This window comes from Sceloporus occidentalis, unplaced genomic scaffold (assembly GCF_023333645.1).
Source record: "Sceloporus occidentalis isolate IW3139 unplaced genomic scaffold, rSceOcc1.0.p SCAF_1, whole genome shotgun sequence".
Classification (NCBI taxonomy): Eukaryota; Metazoa; Chordata; class Lepidosauria; order Squamata; family Phrynosomatidae; genus Sceloporus; species Sceloporus occidentalis.
This window is the reverse complement of record NW_028316981.1, coordinates 179,145,345-179,161,823: the sequence shown is the minus strand read 5'-3', so window position 1 is coordinate 179,161,823 and position 16,479 is coordinate 179,145,345. Positions and strand designations below refer to the sequence as shown.

General features: G+C 43.0%; 1 protein-coding gene across 2 annotated transcripts; it reads right to left on the bottom strand.

The window, feature by feature from the left end:
* Positions 1-17: 17 nt before the first annotated feature.
* On the bottom strand, positions 18-16,422 carry GPKOW (G-patch domain and KOW motifs). Of its 2 annotated transcripts, XM_089484287.1 has the most exons (11): positions 16,007-16,422; positions 14,608-14,744; positions 11,988-12,127; positions 11,764-11,870; positions 9,383-9,593; positions 7,899-8,031; positions 6,780-6,915; positions 4,605-4,758; positions 2,716-2,785; positions 2,151-2,236; positions 18-1,269 (listed from the first exon to the last, which is right to left on the bottom strand). In XM_089484287.1, exons 1-11 carry the CDS (start codon positions 16,165-16,167, stop codon positions 1,138-1,140), a joined length of 1,467 nt encoding a protein of 488 aa, XP_089340413.1. In that variant the 5' UTR covers positions 16,168-16,422; the 3' UTR covers positions 18-1,137. The 2 variants fall into 2 exon arrangements, with proteins under 2 accessions (XP_089340413.1, XP_089340421.1); XM_089484295.1 differs by lacking the exon at positions 2,151-2,236 and having other exon boundaries at positions 1,126-1,269.
* Positions 16,423-16,479: the final 57 nt, after the last annotated feature.

Sequence of the window (16,479 nt, the reverse complement as noted above, 5' to 3'; positions counted from 1 at the left end):
AATCACCAAACAAAAGGGAGGAAAAAAGTGGTTTATTTCACTCCTTATACAAGTTAACTTTAAAAAAACATTAAGTCCAGCATGATGTCCAAAAAAGCTGATTTACAAAGTAGTTTATTCCTGCCAAGCCCATTTTCACAGCAGCCACTACAAAGATCGGAAAACAGGGTCTTCACATGCTTCTGACAGAGGGAAATTTACACAAAAGCATTCTAAATTTCAGAACGCAGAGGCCCACTTAATGTAAAAGGCCTGTTCTGTAGCCATTTTTGATGTCCCTCTTTGTGCAGGTGCAGGGTCTGAAACTGCTCAAGAATGATTTAAGGCACATCCTTCTTTAGGATATGCCTTGCTAAGAGCTCAGTCCTCATGAAAGAGGATCAGTTTTGCTCAAAATCCTGTATACTGTAGCTACTGTCTCTTCTGCGTATTAGTGGCCTGAAAATCTTGTCTTGTGAAAAGAAGTCTTTGAGCAATTGAATTGTTTCACTCTGGAAAAGCCAAGGCTGGGGAGAATCATATGTCCAAGGTTCCACCTTTAAATACTCAAAACATTTTTACTTTTCTTCCACTGCTCAATTAGCCACTCCCTTCTATATTTTGAAAAGATACACAAGGCAGCAGCTATTATACATAGCACAGCCCGGTTTAAAAATCCGCACCTAGATGTGGATGTATTGTGGAATATTGGCTCTGAATTAAGACTGGAATACATTGCTTTGTTATTGGGCCCGCCTAATTTCTTGCTCTTCTGGAACCAGCACTGAGCTGCAACAGTTGGACTGTAGGTTTCATTCACTATGTATGCACTTGTTTTTGGCTGTCTTCTGATATTCATGTTCTCAAGTATCATCACTGGTTTAAAAAAAACAGAAGTCTATGCATGTTACTGGAGAAAACCCAAGTAAATGCACATCTAGCATTCAATTAAAAAAATATTCCAGACCACTGTGAGTTAATCCACTCTGAATATGGAGGCAGCTTCTTTCCCAGCTTCCAGTCCACTGCTTTTACCCCGCAGGACTTCTGATACCTGGTCCTAACAACAAATTGCAGGTTGGCTCTTTGATTTTAAGCCTGGGATCTTAAAAATCCTCCATCCTACATGTGCTGTGCAACATGGAGGGGCGGCAAAGCTCAGTCCTCTTCCGAACCACCAACATAGAGACAGACAGCATCATACTCCAGTGTCAAGAGCTTCTCCTCATCCTGCTGTAGCTGCACCAGTGCACAGCTTTGCCCCTTGTCTCGACGCAGAATGCGGCCAACCTAGTTGGGAGAAAAATGAGCAGCCTGAGACTAAGCAGAACTCTTGGGCAGGGGGACAGGGACATGCAATGTATATTCTAAGGTGAAGAATCTCTCTTTATGTTACTGGACTCCCAATCCTATCAACTTTAACCTGCATCATCAATACTCAGAAAGGAAGGGAGGTACAGTCCATTAAAATCTGAAGAACCACTTGTTTCCCTAACCCTGATTTACCATAAGGTTTTCCTGAGTTACACTGTATAACTGTCCATGCATCACACCAAGATGCATCCTGAGCTCTGCTTTGCTCTACTTCACTGGTTTTTTGTTGAGCTAGCATGTGATTTAGTGAAACTTGATATGTGATTAGCAAGGACTAGAAGTGAGCAAACATTGTCCCTCTATTTTAAAAAAAAAGGAAAAAAAGAAGATCCAGGAAACTATGGGCCCAAACAGACAGGCCAAAATAAAGCTGCTTCAAGTCACTTTGGAGGTATGTTGTTTCAATGACACACACATCTTAAGAGGCCAGAAGCTGCGCCAAAGCTGCACTCCAGTCTTTAGGACTGGAGCGTGCCTTTGGTGCAGCTTCTGACCTCTTAGGACGCACGTATACCTCCAAAGTGACCCAAAGCAGCTTTATTTTGACCTGTCTGTTCGGGCCCTATATTACATATAATTACATAGTTTATGTTCCATGACAAAAATTATGCAACCTCAAAGACCAGTGATACCAGATATAAAATTTAGTGTACCACTCTTGTTCTAATTTGTATATGCACCTAAAACATTGTTCTGCCATTAGATAACTACAGATAACCCCATGGCCCTTTAATCCCTCAATTCACTCGCCTCTCATACTAAGGAGCTAGACACCAACCCACTAATGTGTGACTCACCCGACCAGCATGCTCCCCCAGTACTACCATGACCTGGGCTGAATCACTCCGAGGGATTACTGTCTCCAGCATGGACTCATGGATCCCTGTGGAAGAGGACAGAGTCAGTGCCTACAATGAGAATCGGTGCTGTATCTTACAGATTGCTGCTCCACATAGTCCTACAATATCAACTCTGCCTGTCAGTGGCTCTCTGAGATTTCAGGCAGGATTCACTCCTGGACCTATCTGAAGATCCCCATATTCTCTGGTCTCCTGTCCAAATCCTAACCAGGCCTAACTCCCCTTGGCTTCTCAAACCAGATTTGTTGTGTTCAAGGTGATTAGTTCTCAAAGCTGGACATTCTCCCACTAATCTCAACTGACTTGGTCAACATGGCAATTTTCATTGGGAAGCTCTCACAGTAGATTGCTCCTCACAGCTTTTTTTGTTTTTTAATTATATCTCAGTGGGGGAATGGAGTTTGTTCTAATGAACTGTATCACCATAGAAAATCATTCTTCTATCCTGTGAGGACACCCTGAAGTTCAAGGAAAGTCCAAAGTTAGGCAGCAACACACTCACCATCCAAAATCCGACCCTCTTCAGTTCGGCAGACGCATGTGTCTGGCTTGAGGACATCTTCAATTACCATCTGAGGACAAATGTCAACAGAAGCTTTCAGGCCGATTTGTCTCAGAATAAGATGAATGTTTATACACAGTCTTTGCTTTGATATGAAGGAAGCTTTGATTCAGAGGAGAAGTTTGTCTCAGTGAACTGGCCCTCAGGGGAAAAGCAAGTGTCCAGCCTAAAATAGCACAGGGCTGTCCCAAGACAGGGCACCTCACTTTTAAATAGGAGTAGTCACTTGTTTGAAAGCATAACCTCTCCCCAGCACACACATACACTGAAGCTGTTCCCCAAGTCAAAACCAACTCCCTCAGAGAGAAAGCTCTCTTGTCTCTTAAAGGAAAAAATTTGATTAAATGCCCTATTAATTTAGGATGTTACTTTCAAATCAGCAACTCCCCAGGGTTGCTATGTATTTTATATGTATTATCCTACTAGAGAGGCCCCTTCCCCACCACCACTCCCTTTGTGTCGTGACTTTTTAAATTGTAAGCCTGAGGTCAGGGAACCGTCCAATTAAAAAGATTGTATGTACAGCGCTGTGTAAATTTACAGCGCTTTATAAATAAAGGTTAATAATAATAATAATAATAATAATAATAATAAACAGTAAGACCCTGTCATGGGGTTTTCTTAGCAAGATTTGCTCAGAGAGGGTTTGCCTTCCACTGAGGCTGAGAGACTTTGACTTGCCCAAAGTCACCCAGTGCTAGGAGGGATTTGAACTGAAGGGCCCGTACAGACAGGCCAAAATAAAGCTGCTTTGGGTGACTTTGGAAGTATGCTGTTTAAATGATGCATGCATTCTAAGAGGCCAGAAGCTGTGCCAAAGCTGTGGTCCTGTCCTTAAGACTCAAGCATGGCTTTGGCGTGGCTTCCGGCCTCTTAGGACGCATGCATCATTTAAGCAGCATACCTCCAAAGTGAGCCAAAGCAGCTTCATTTTGGCCTGTGTGTGCGGGCCCAAAGTATCCATTCATAGACCAAGACTCAAATACACTACACAATGTTGGCTCTTCAGCTCTCCTTGCTACACTGACACTGTCTAAATCAGGCTTCTGAAACCTGGTGCCCTCTAGATGTTCAGTTGTAGTCTCAAAGGTTGGAAAGGATATTTTTGGACTATAATTCCCCGAATTCATCACTCAGCATGGCCAATTCTGCAAGTGACCACCCAGAAAGGACATTTAGCTTCATCTCCCATCAAATTGACCAGTGTTGATGAAAAGCGTAGTCAAAAGATCTGTAGATCACCAAGGCTGGCTTAGGCAAAATTTTGTTGGAACAGGACTTGGTCTTGAATTGTTTCTGACAATCAGGGGTAGGCAACCCTTTTGAGCCAGGGGCTGAGTTGCTGTCCCTCAGACAACTGGGGGGCCGAAGCCAAAAAATAAATAATTAAATAATTTTAAAAATTAAATGAATAAATAAACCGGGACAAATGTAGGACAAAATTTTCAAATGGAGGGCACTTTTAAAATAAAAAATGGAGGACATGAGAAAAAATTTGCTGATTTTTTAAAAAAATGTTAAGATAAATGCATGTTTCTGAGGCTTCTATAGACAATTGCCCCACCATGCCCCTCGCGCGAGACGTCAAAGACCCCGGCGGCAATCGGCGGCAGGACTGGGCTGGGGCTGGTCCCAAGGCCTCGCCGGGCCGCATCCAGCCCACGGGCAGGTTGCCTACCCCTGCTCTAAATTTCAAACGTAAAAGACACAGAATTAAAATATTATTATTATTGTTGTTCTTAAGACTAGAATAGACATAGACCCTTAGATTATTTTGTAGGTATCAACACTCAGCCAGCAGAAGTTGGGAAAGGGATTTTCCTACATACCTTAGTATTGTAGTACTTTCCTCCCTTGTAGAGTTTATCCACGAAACGAACTCGCAGGTCCCGCCGCAACCAGTGAGGAACTCTAGAATTACTGTTGCTGCTGCTACTACTGCTACTGCTGCTTCCCTTGCTTTGCTTTCCAAATCGATCATCTCTGTAGGCAGAAGACACCCAAGTGGTAAAGGATTAATGGCATGTGTGAGATCTTTCTTGCAACTCACATGTAGGAACTGCGCAATACCTCATGGCGCCCTAGCCAGCACACCCAATGGTGGCAAATGCTGGAAGCTGCAGTCCAGAAAGGTCTAGAGGGCCATATTTTGTTCATTTCTGCTAAAACCAATTCAGTTCATATCAGAATGAAGAAATTGACAAAACCTTTAAAGTTTTCCGGTGTTCAGACAGAGGAAAATACAAATACCAATGTTAGGCATGGGAGAACATCGTTAACATAATCAAACAGTTTCCTATTTCTGCTGCTTGCCTAAGATGCTCAGCAGGTACTGTTGGAGCACAGGAGCTATGGGCTGCAAACCACAAAGTCCCCAGTCCAGGTTTTGTCCCTGTCGTGAACTCACAAGGTAGTCCCCCCTTGTGCGATACAGGGGATAATACCAATTTACTTTACAGGGTCACAACTGGATTACACATGTGGAATTCTTTGACCACTTGAAATTACTAAAGTTGGGGTGGGCAATGTTCCAGGGCTAGAAGGCCACAAGGGAACTAGCACCACCTTGGTGACTCTTAAGGGGCTGTTTAATTTACTGCTGCCACTAAGCTTTGGTAGCAACTACAACAGCTCTTTATGGTGCTGGGGGAAATTAACTAAAATGTATTTTTACACCAAAGAGCTCACTGAGACCAACAGGGCAAAGCATCCATTTCTCCTGAAGCAACATGACAGAAGGGAACTGCCATGATTTAGGGATGGTGGCTGTAGCTTATTTACAAGCACCAGGGATGCTGGGGGAAGGCAGACACTAGACAGAGGTGTGAGAGCCACATGAGGTCCACATCCACTCTTGTATGAGACAAATGTTAAGAATTTTTCACTGCAAGGTATTATACAAATAGCAATTAATAAAAAATTAAATGTAACAAGGGTTAGTCAATAATAGTGCTAAGTGTTTGTTGTGTGCCTTTAAGTCATTTCTGACTTGTGGTGACAATAAGGTGACCTTATCGTTGGTTTTTATTGGCAAGATTTGTTCAGAGGGGGTTTGCCTTTGCCTCTACCTTCCTCTGAGGTTGAGAGAATCATCCAGTGAGTTTCCATGGCTGGGTAGGGATTTGAATCTCGGTCTCCAGAGTCATAATCAAATCACTACACCACAATGGCTCTTTGCAGGAAATATAGTTCTTGGCAAATAAACTTGATCTTTGGCCATAATCCAATATATAATGGCATGAATTAAAGAAAATAATGCAACAAAATGATGCAAGCTTAAGTCTGGATCCCTTAACAATTGTTCTCAGTTACCAAAAAGTTTACTTGGGATATCTTAACTGGAAAAATTGCCTGAATCCATAGCAGGAAAAGCTATGTTTAAAAAATGATAAAAGAATGGTTATTTAGGATGTGCTTAGAACACTACAGAAAATGACAAAAGGAAGAATGTGGTTCAAATGAAGAAATGGACTTAAGTCCCAATCTAACTTGTTTCAAAAATGGCAACCTTCTCGTGTATTGAATTAAACTGCAAGATTCCTCTTTCTTCATATTTATCGATTACCATAGGCTAGAAAGAAAGCAAAATACGATTCCTGTTCTACAATCCTTTTATTAAGTTCAGTTTCAGAAAAAAAGATTATGATGACTGGACTTAAAACATATTAGAAAGTGAACTCTAAGGGTTGCGGGGGCCTTTGCCCTCCAGATTCATTAATAGCAGTCACTGTCAGGCTGTTGCAGTTTCCATAGACACTGAACCAACTGAACCATGGCTGAGTGCACTGTGAAGCCATACTGTCAGCTCGATAGCTTAACGTAATGTGACAACTCCCGCCAGTAGAGTTCAATATACAACAACTTTGGCAGTCACGAGCCAGCTAGCAGCTACATATGGTTTACTGCAGATCTAACTTTAATCAAGCTGCCAGCAAAGAGGTTGCTAGTACCATTGGCTTAAATCAGGCAGACATTTGGCTTGCTCCCCACCATCACCACATTACCTGTCACTACCTGCTGGGTGCTTCCTCTTTTTGTCTCTGTCTTCCTTTCTCTCTTCTTTCACTCTGTTATCTGACTCAAGTTTAGTACCATTCTGCTGTTCTGCTTCTTTCTCTTTGTGTGCCTTGCTGAGGCGGCCTGTAGTGGGAACAACCAAAACCTTGAGGTAACTCTTGGATTGCAACAAGGCAGATGCTTGCTCCACACTGTTGAACCAACTCCAAAAACAAGATGACTGGGTTTGCGATTAAAAAAAAGAGAGAAGGACTACTGTCAGACGCAGGCTTGCCATATGCAGTAGGAAACTGGGACACTCATGGATTGGAGGGTCTAAAAATGTCCTGGCCAGCTGGGCATGATTGAAGCCACAAATCTTGGGTTCCTGCTTTGTTTCAGGCTGCACAGTATAAACAAATGTGTTGTCTCCAATTCAGATGGCTTAACTTATAGGATGGTGGTTGGGATTTTGGAGGAGGAATAAACAGCCGGGAACGGGAAATGGGATTGGTGGGAGGCATGGTGAGGACAATCCTGAAAATACTTATGCCTTAAGAGAGGGAGGTAGAGACAAGAGGTGGGAGGAGGGATGCTTCAGGATCTGGTCTGTCATCTGGCTTTTCACACTGTCTGACTCCCTCCAGAATGACAAACAAATAAATACACCACAAGCAAAATTCATTGTTTGCTAGGACTAGTTTCAGAGGATGGCAATGGCAACCCTCCCTCTGAAGAAAGAAAACCCTCTGATAGATTCACTTTAGGGATTTTGATTTCTCTGTTCCAAGTCCAGCATTTTAAACACTGGTCTGTACTGCTTCTGTCAGATCAGTTCTAACTTTTAAAATGGTACAAAGATTAAACATAGTGGAAGATAAAATGCAACCATTAAGGAGGATCTCACCTTCTCCGCTGGAAAATTGCATAATTAGAATGTAAATTAGTGGTTTGCATAATTAGAATATTTTCATAATATGCAAATTAAATGCCAGATTTTAAGAAGTGGAATATGGCAACCCTAGGCAGACATCTACTGCTATTCAACCATTTCCAAATTTCAACCTGAAGATGACAAAACTGTTTGGGTTTGATTGAATTCATTAAGGAAGAGAGTCTTAACTCACTTAGATCTTTGGCCAGCTTATCATATTCCTTCTGGGTCACAGGCCGAATGCCATGCTGACTCACTGTCACTGTTTTGCCACCAATGGCCAATTTCACCATGACGCGAGCATTATCTCCATCTACACCTTCTATCTGTGGAAGAAAAGGGGAAAGTGCTCAGCAATCATAAGGAACTGAGATGGAAGTCGAGTAGGAGCAAGGGTGTCTGCATTAGTGCTAAATAAAGGAATGTCACTATTTGTTTATCACCCACCTTTCCCCCAATATGAGTTAAAGCAATATACAGTTAGAACAATGGATAATGCCAGGGTTACAAAACAGCTAAACAATCAATCATGTTTAAACATTTTAATTTAAAATAGTTCTTAAAGGCTGTTAAAATGTAACAATGATTTTTTTATTAATTATTGGATTTATATCCCACCTTTCTCCCAAAATGGGATTCAAATTAGGATTCAATAATACAATAAAACATAACCCAATTAAAATACCTTCTGCAACAGACAGTTAACACTCAACAGTCTGGGTAAATGGAAAGATCTCTACCTCCCAGCAGAAACAGAAGGAAGAAGGGGCCAGCTTAGCTTTGCATAGGAGGGAATTTCAGTCTGGGAGCAGCTACTGAAAGAGCTCTCTCTTGTGTCTTCACCAAACATGTCTGTGAAGATGGAAGAACTGAGAGAAAGCCTGCCTTCAAAGGTCTTAAAATGCAGGGAAGTTCATACTGGAAGATGCAGTCTTTCTGACAGCCTGGATTCAAGCCATACGGATCTTTATACATCACTATAAACTTGTTTCTCACTGCTTTAACTATCAGTAACACCACCTACGTCCCAAAGAACCAGGAAAAAGAGACTGGATTGTAAATAGGGAGTCTCTGGCCTGATAGATGTTTTGGATTTCAACTCATAAGAGCCCTGTCCAGCATGGGCATTCATAACAGATTGTGGGAGTTGAAGTTCAAAGAACCTGGAAGGCAAAAATTTCCCTATGCCATACCTATATATTCTGACTGTGAAATACTTCCTCCAGCATCACTATATCCAAACTCATCACCAGAACATGAGTGGGCTGACCTGCCCAAATGGTATAAAGTCTGAGAGGTAGTTCAGAAGTGCCAAGTCTCTTTCCATACAGATGACTGATGAGCTCAAGAGAAAAGTAAAGATCTTGCAATGAATCTTATACTTATGGGGATTCCAAGAAAGCAACAACAACTTGGAGACACAGTTCCATCTGGCCTCAGCCTGCCCATCAACAAGGTGGCAGTCTCTGGCCACTCATAAGAACAGTAGGACCCATTCTTCCCCTTATGATTCAATTAAAATGCATCACAGAGAGAAGTGGGTGGTGGGGGTTAAGATGAGAGTTGTGTGTTCCCCAACAATTGTTCATAACCCTGCGGGGGGGGGGGTCTATCACCACCACCCCTCTGTTCCAGAATCTTAACTCAAGAGAATGCATTTAGGGAAGCAATGCTCACCTTTCCATAGAGTTCCTTATGAGGCCCAGTCTCAATGAAGACTGCACCCCCTGGAACCAATCCCAAGGGCTCATCCTTGCTCTTTGGAGGTTCCTCCCCAGGCTTCAAGGGGCGGCGAGGTCCTGAGGGCTCCAATTCCTGGGCTGCTGAGCGGTCTGCTCCAAGGCCCAGGCCCTTGGGCCGAAGACGGTTCTCAGGAGGCTTCACATCTCTGAGCAGAATTGGAGGAAAGTGAAGAAACAGGATTAACCTTGCCCAGAAGGAGGAGGCAGCATTTCCCTCCTCAAGAATGCAAACCTAAGTGATGGAATGGAGAGATTACTGGATCAGGTACAGGGCATACATAGCCCTCAAGATGTTGCTGGACAGCTACTCCCATCATCCCTTACCATTAGATGTGCTGCTAGGGCTTCATGGGAATTGAAGTCTAGCAACAACTGAAGGGCTATATCTGAGATGTATCGGGTTCAAGCCATAGTCTTAGCACATACAATATACTATGATACAATTTAACCTTTTTTATGTTTGTTTAATTGTTTTTTAACTTCTATATTTTGCAGATTTTTAGCAATTTTTTTAAATTGTTGTACCGGTAAATCACTTTGAATCCCAATCTGGGGAAAAGGCAGGATAATAATAGTAATAAGAAGCAAAAACAACATAAGAAGAACCACAAATCTTGGCTGGTGAAGGAGATTCCCACTCAGGAAATCTGAGGGTAGTGAATACTGTTACTCTCAACTTACAAAAAGCAAATTATAGTGCTTTCAGTAATTCGCAATGCCACTTTAAAATATAATATATAAAATATACACCTCCTCCCCACTTCATCAGCTTTCCGGCGTGGATGGGGTGTGGAGAGAAGCAAAATCTACACATGAACACCCAGAGCTATTCTGTTTTAGTCCCTTCTGACAATCAACTTGCTACCATAAAAATTTCACAACTTGCTCCAGTTGCCCATGTGCTTCCCTTCTTTTCTCCTGCCTTTCCAACAGTGTCCTAGGAATACTGCCAGATTCATTTCAGGACGATGTCACCCTAACCTGTACAGTAGTAGCTTCTCTAAATCAGTACCTTGACTGTGGAATTCCCTATCCAAGGGAGTTAGGCTGGCCCCATCTCTTTTAAGCTTCTGGCACGCATTCAAAACAGTACTGTTCCATATGGCACTCAATGTTTGAAATTGATGTTTTACCTGTTTTAAAACTGGATTCTAGGGTTGTTTTTAGACTACTTTTAGGAGTTTTTAAAGAATATTTTAAGGTGTTTTAATTTTTTTAGTATTGTTTTGTTCATTGCTGCGGGAGTCCTCATGGGCTGGTAGGGGGAATGGAAATACTTTAAATAAATACATTTTATTATGCTTATTGAGATCAGTAAAATGTACCATCAACAACCTTGCCTCAGCAACATATTGCAAAACTTCAGGTTATTGCCAAGAACCTTATTAGACTCTTAGTCTATAAAAGAGCAGAGCTATTAGCCACATGTACCCAAACTAGTGTTAGCCAAATGGCAAAAAGTATCTCATTTGTACTGTCAGCCTTACAGGTATTTTTTAAGTGTCTTGAAGTTGGGAATCAGCCCATTCCAAAGGCTTAGAATTTATTACACAAAAATCTAGTTTGCTGTAACCAACCTGTAGAACAAACACAGGCAAGTGGGGTGGCTGTTCTGCAACTCCTGTCAGCCCCAGACAGCACAGGCCATGGGAAGGGATAAAAGTAATTGTAGTCCAACAATATCTGGGTGTGTTCATGTGCATATCCCCTCCCCATGTGAAACATACATTCAAATACAGTAAGAGATTTAAAATTAGTCTTTGCCTACTTAATGCTAACTATTAAAGAATACTGTAGTTTTAACCAGACTTCTATGCTCTCCCACCACATGATGAAGCTCACATATTTAGGGTTTCAAGAAAAGGGGGTTCCACAGTTGAGCTATAGTAACCTAAAAGCCTTTCTTTATGTCCTTGTGGGATCTGGCTCATAATTTAAGAATTGCTGTCCTATTGCTGTGGTCCCCAGGCTTATGATTTAAACTCAAATCTCCCAGGTAAATGCATCAGCTACAGGTGCATTAAGCTACCACTGGGAAAACTCTTTTAGCTTCAGTTCATCAACTATGTAATGAGAATAACAACAAAGGGCTTCCTCATATAATTAAATTAACAAGAATGTGGAAACAGGGCAGAGTAAAATGTTAAGATGGATAAAATAACTTGTTTTTGATACTCTCCCACTGTTACTATTTAGACTGTGACATACTGGGGCCATGACCTGCCTTTTCTGTTTAAGCCACCTGAAAAACTGTGGTACATAAAAGTACTGTTGTCATTTCTAAAATTACGCCCTTCACTACTTAGAGACACTTACTGCTTGAAGGTGCGCCCAATGCCTTCACCTGCCTTCCAGCCCATGCCCTTCAGCATGGCAAGGCCATAGGCTTCCACTGGGACCTCTTCATAATCTGCTTCAGTTGACTACCAAGGAGAGGGGAGAAAAGAATGAATGAATGAATGAATGAATGAATGAAATTTTATTTCTAGACCGCTGGCCAGAAGTTCAGTTGACCCTGGTGAATCCATCATTACCCTTACCGACTCTGGGCGGAGGCTGACGTCCACTTTTTCTCCATCCTCATAGCCCTCAGGCACCCGGTTCTGCATGAGGAGTGGGATGGCAAATGTGGGGTCTAGTTTGGTTCCGCTCTCCCATTGTTCCTGTGACTTCTTGGATTCTAAATATGAAGATAGGTTAGGCAAAATGTAAGCAAGTAGAAACAGATTTCAGTCTGGGAAGGCTCAGACTCAAGTATTTCTTCTTATGCGCAGGCTGGGGAGTGTGTTGCAGCGGGGAGACATAGATCCAAATCATACTATATAAATAATCCAGTTTGAGACCACTTTAAATTCCCTGGCTCAGTGGTAGGCAACAGTTCCCAGGATTCCCTAACATTGAGCCAGGGCAATTAAAGCACTCTCAGACTGGATTATTTCTGCAGTGTATTTTGGACCATAGAGTGCCAGAGAGCTTGCAAAAATCACGTACAATCAGGATGTTGGCTGATCATCTTTCAAGGCAAAGATTCAAGCAAAATTATATGAATGCATTCAAAGTGGGATAGTTTAGAGGTTGCTACCCACCTCTTACTTAAACTGCCTGAGTTTCTCTCCTCTGTTCCTCTGAAAAATGAAGATTCATCACATGACAATCAGCACTTCTGATCTATTGTTCCAAAATCTTTATATTCCAACAGTGACCAGAAGGGGTTTCACTTAATTTCACTGACAAAGTTGAAGTCTTTCAGAGTCACACTGCTGCCTGGGTGCCTATCTATCTTCCATATTAGGCAACTATAGTCCTCACAGGACAAAGCCTGCCCCATCCAACTTTTCCCCCCTGCGTTGAGGGAGAACTGTGTTTGTGTTTAAGCTCTTGGTGTAGATTTCAATGGATTTTCAATGGCTATTTCAATGGATTTCCCCTGCTCCCATGAAAACAACAAGAAATCTGTCCCGTTCCATTGTGCATGATCTCCTTTTCATCTTATAACTCTTAAAGCAAGTGAGGAATCTTCCACACATACCTGTGTTTTTGAGACCACAGACAATATAGCCAAAGGTAACTACGGGAACTATAGTCCAAAACATCTGGCTGACTAAAGGTTCTCCACCCTGCCTTAAGGCAAAACTTAGTTAGGCATCATAACAAGAAGGCAATGTGTCCTAAGTCTTGAGCCACAGCTCAGCCTTAAATCAACTATGTATGGTTTGGCTTTTCCCTTTTGCGAACTAGAGGCAACAACAGCATTCTAGGATTAGCTAGTATTCACAGCAGATATGTAACAAGTTAAAATCATAAATACCAGCGTGCACTTGTATGCTTCATGTGTAAACTCACCATAAACCAGAGACCAACACTAACCAAAGTCAGACTTCAGCAAACTCCCCCACCCTGAGATACACCTGCTAGGAGAATAAGGGGAAGCTAAAGCAAGGATGGGAATCTGGCAGCCCTCCAGATATTGTTGAACCACAGCTCTCTGCATCTCCACCATTAGTTATGCTGGCTAAGGCTGAAGGGGAGACACAGTTCAGCAACATCTAGAGGGCATCATCATTCTCAACCATGGCCTAAAGAGGGAGAATGATGTGTTCTGACAGGTATCAAGATTGCATGGAGGGGCTGAACAGCATAAAAGGAAATGTATTGAAGACACAAGGAAGAGGCATGGAGATAGATATACTGACTAGCAGAAAGGCAAGAAATATGGATGATGCAGAGCAGGAGAGGAAAACTAAAAGTTTTTTTTAAAGTCTGTTTCTTGAAGCTTTGTGGGATAGCAATAAGATATATTTATGCAACTAGGCTGTGAACATGCAAGGGATGTTAGACTGGTCACGCCCTTCCTGTCTATCCATTATCAGGGAGAGACCATTTTTATTCAGTGAAGCCTTTGGCAACTGACCGACCACTGTGGAAAGGGCATAATTTACATATACTGTATTACAATTTGTTTAAATGTGTTTTCATATTACATTTTGTGCTTTTATTTGCAAACTTTTTAGGGCTGGGAGAGACTAGCCTGAAATGCTGGCTTGGGAGTGTGGCATTTAGACACCTGGAAACTGCCCTGGCCGACTAGACGTCAGTGGCTTCAAGACGCTCCAGGGTTGTGGCGTTCATACGCCACACGCTACCAGAGCAGCTTGAAGCCGCCCTGGAGTTGCAGCTGGGCCACCCAAGGTAACTTTTAACAAGCCCAAACAGGAGTGGGTGTTTTCTGCTTGTATCTGAGCCAGTTCCAGGGCAGATTGGGGATGCAGCATGTGGTTGCCGCAGCTCTGAGGCTGCCCTAATCCACCCTTTTTGGGGGGGTCTGTTCCAGCTCTTGGTTAATTTATTTTATTGAAATAAATTGAAGTACTGAAATTTATTAGAATTTATTAAATGAAATTAAAATTCACCAGATGATAGCCAGCACTCCAGTCCTGGTGTTCTCAAAGCATTACATTCCAAGAGTGTCTAGAACAGGTTTCAGTCAACAAAGATGAAGCCTTTCATATTCACACTGCTGTTGATACTTTCATGCCCTCCAAGTTACCCCACTTGTAACATGGTTGATGGCAAAGACAAAACAAGAATCATATCCTGCACTGGTTCTCAGGAAAGGAAAATGGTGCAACGATCAACAAAGGATAGCTAGGAAGCTTTCACCTTCTATGAGCTCACGGATGGCTTGGGCCTCATCACCATTGGCCACGTCCTGCTCTGGAAGGGGTGCTGTCTTTTTCCACTGGTTCTTCTGGATCAGGGGAATGACAAGCTCTTTCGGCTGTGGGGCTGGCCGAACACTGTGGAGGAAAAAACATGCACCCATTTAAAACCACAGAGCACTAATCTACCCACATAAAGAAGCTGATGCCAAAAAACAAAAGGCACAGTAGTGACTATGTTCCTGCCCTCATGCAATTATTGCCTTTATTGTATGGAAAGAGTGCATATACAATCGACCCTCCACATTTGCAGTTTCGACTTTTGTAGATTTGATTAATATGTTCTCTCTAGGAACCTCTAGGTCCTCCAATGCAACTCTATGGCCATCTTTCACAAGAGGCTGCATTAGAGGACCTAGAGATTCCCAGAGAGAGCACTTTTCTAGGCATCTGTAGGTCCTCTGGAACAATTCTATGGTCAACCTCCAGCAGAGGTTGACCATAGAGTTACAGTGACATAGCGTTCTTGTCTAAAAGCCCATTGTTTTTTCTTGTCAGGATTTATTAAAAGGGGAGTTTACCACTGCCTTTCCCTGAAGCTGAGAGAGTGTGACTTGTCCAAAGTCGCCCAGTGGGTTTCCATGGCTGAACTGGGACTGAACCCTGGTCTCCAAGGTCATAGTACAACACTCAGACCACTACATCACACTGTCTCTTTATATATATTTACATAGGAGTTGATTTGTACAATATAAGAAGGTTTTTTTAAAAAGTTATATATTTAAAACATAACGATTATGACATCTGTTCGTAATGGAAATTGATTATCACTCTAACTGACTGAATCAAACTCAATTTAGGTCCCAAACCCACTGCAGAAATAACCCAGTTTGACACCGCTTTAACTGCCCTGGCTGAGTGCTAGGGAATCCTGGGAATTGTAGTTTATTGTGGCACCAGATTCTCTGACAGAGAAGGCTAAATGTCCCACAGAAAACTACAGTTCCAAAACACTGACCCAGGGCAGGCAAACTGGGTTGTTTCTGCCGTGTGTGTTTGGGACCTGACTCTCCAATGGAGGAAACCCAGGCTCAGCATTTGGAAAAGTTACTTTTTTCCCCGACAACAGCTCCCAGACCCCTCAGCTCAGTGTTGGAAACTGGAAGGTATATTCTCCCTTGAAAGGTACGTTTCCCAAGGGCTGCCCGAGGCCACTGGTCCCCCAACCGTGCTCTTTCAAGGGGCTTTGGACTCCAGCTCCCAGGATCCCAGGCCATTGGCCAACGTGGCTGAGGCTTCTGGGAAATGAAGTCCAGAAAAAAAGATCTCTTAAAGGGCACAGTCTGGGGACCACTGCCCTAGGCATAGAGCCCCTCCTCTGCCCCTGAAGCAGCCCTCACCTTTGCAGCTCCCTCCCCTCGATGGCTGAGAGGAAGTCGGGTTCCTGCTTCGCTTCGCTGCCATCCTGCCCGGTCACCGCAAGGAACCGCCTCCTCCCGGTCGTGCGGGTGAAGCCGAAAGACACAGGAGCCGCCGAGCACTTCTCAGCTCCCTCCGCCATCTTAGTCTCCACTTCCCTGTCTTAGTTCCTCCATTTCCGTCGCATCCTCGCGTGGCATCACGGGAGACGGAGTAATAAAAGCGCCCCGCTTTCTATCAAGCAAATGAGACTCAGAGTCCTAAGTGACTACCACTCCCAAGATGCAACGAGGCACCGTGACGTCAACCCCTCCGCCATCTTAGTTTCCACTTTCCTGTCTTAGTTCCTCCATTTCCGTCGCATCCTCGCATGGCATCACGGGAGACGAAGTAATAAAAGCGCCCCGCTTCCTCAAGCAAATGAGTCCTAAAGGACTACCACTCCCAAGATGCA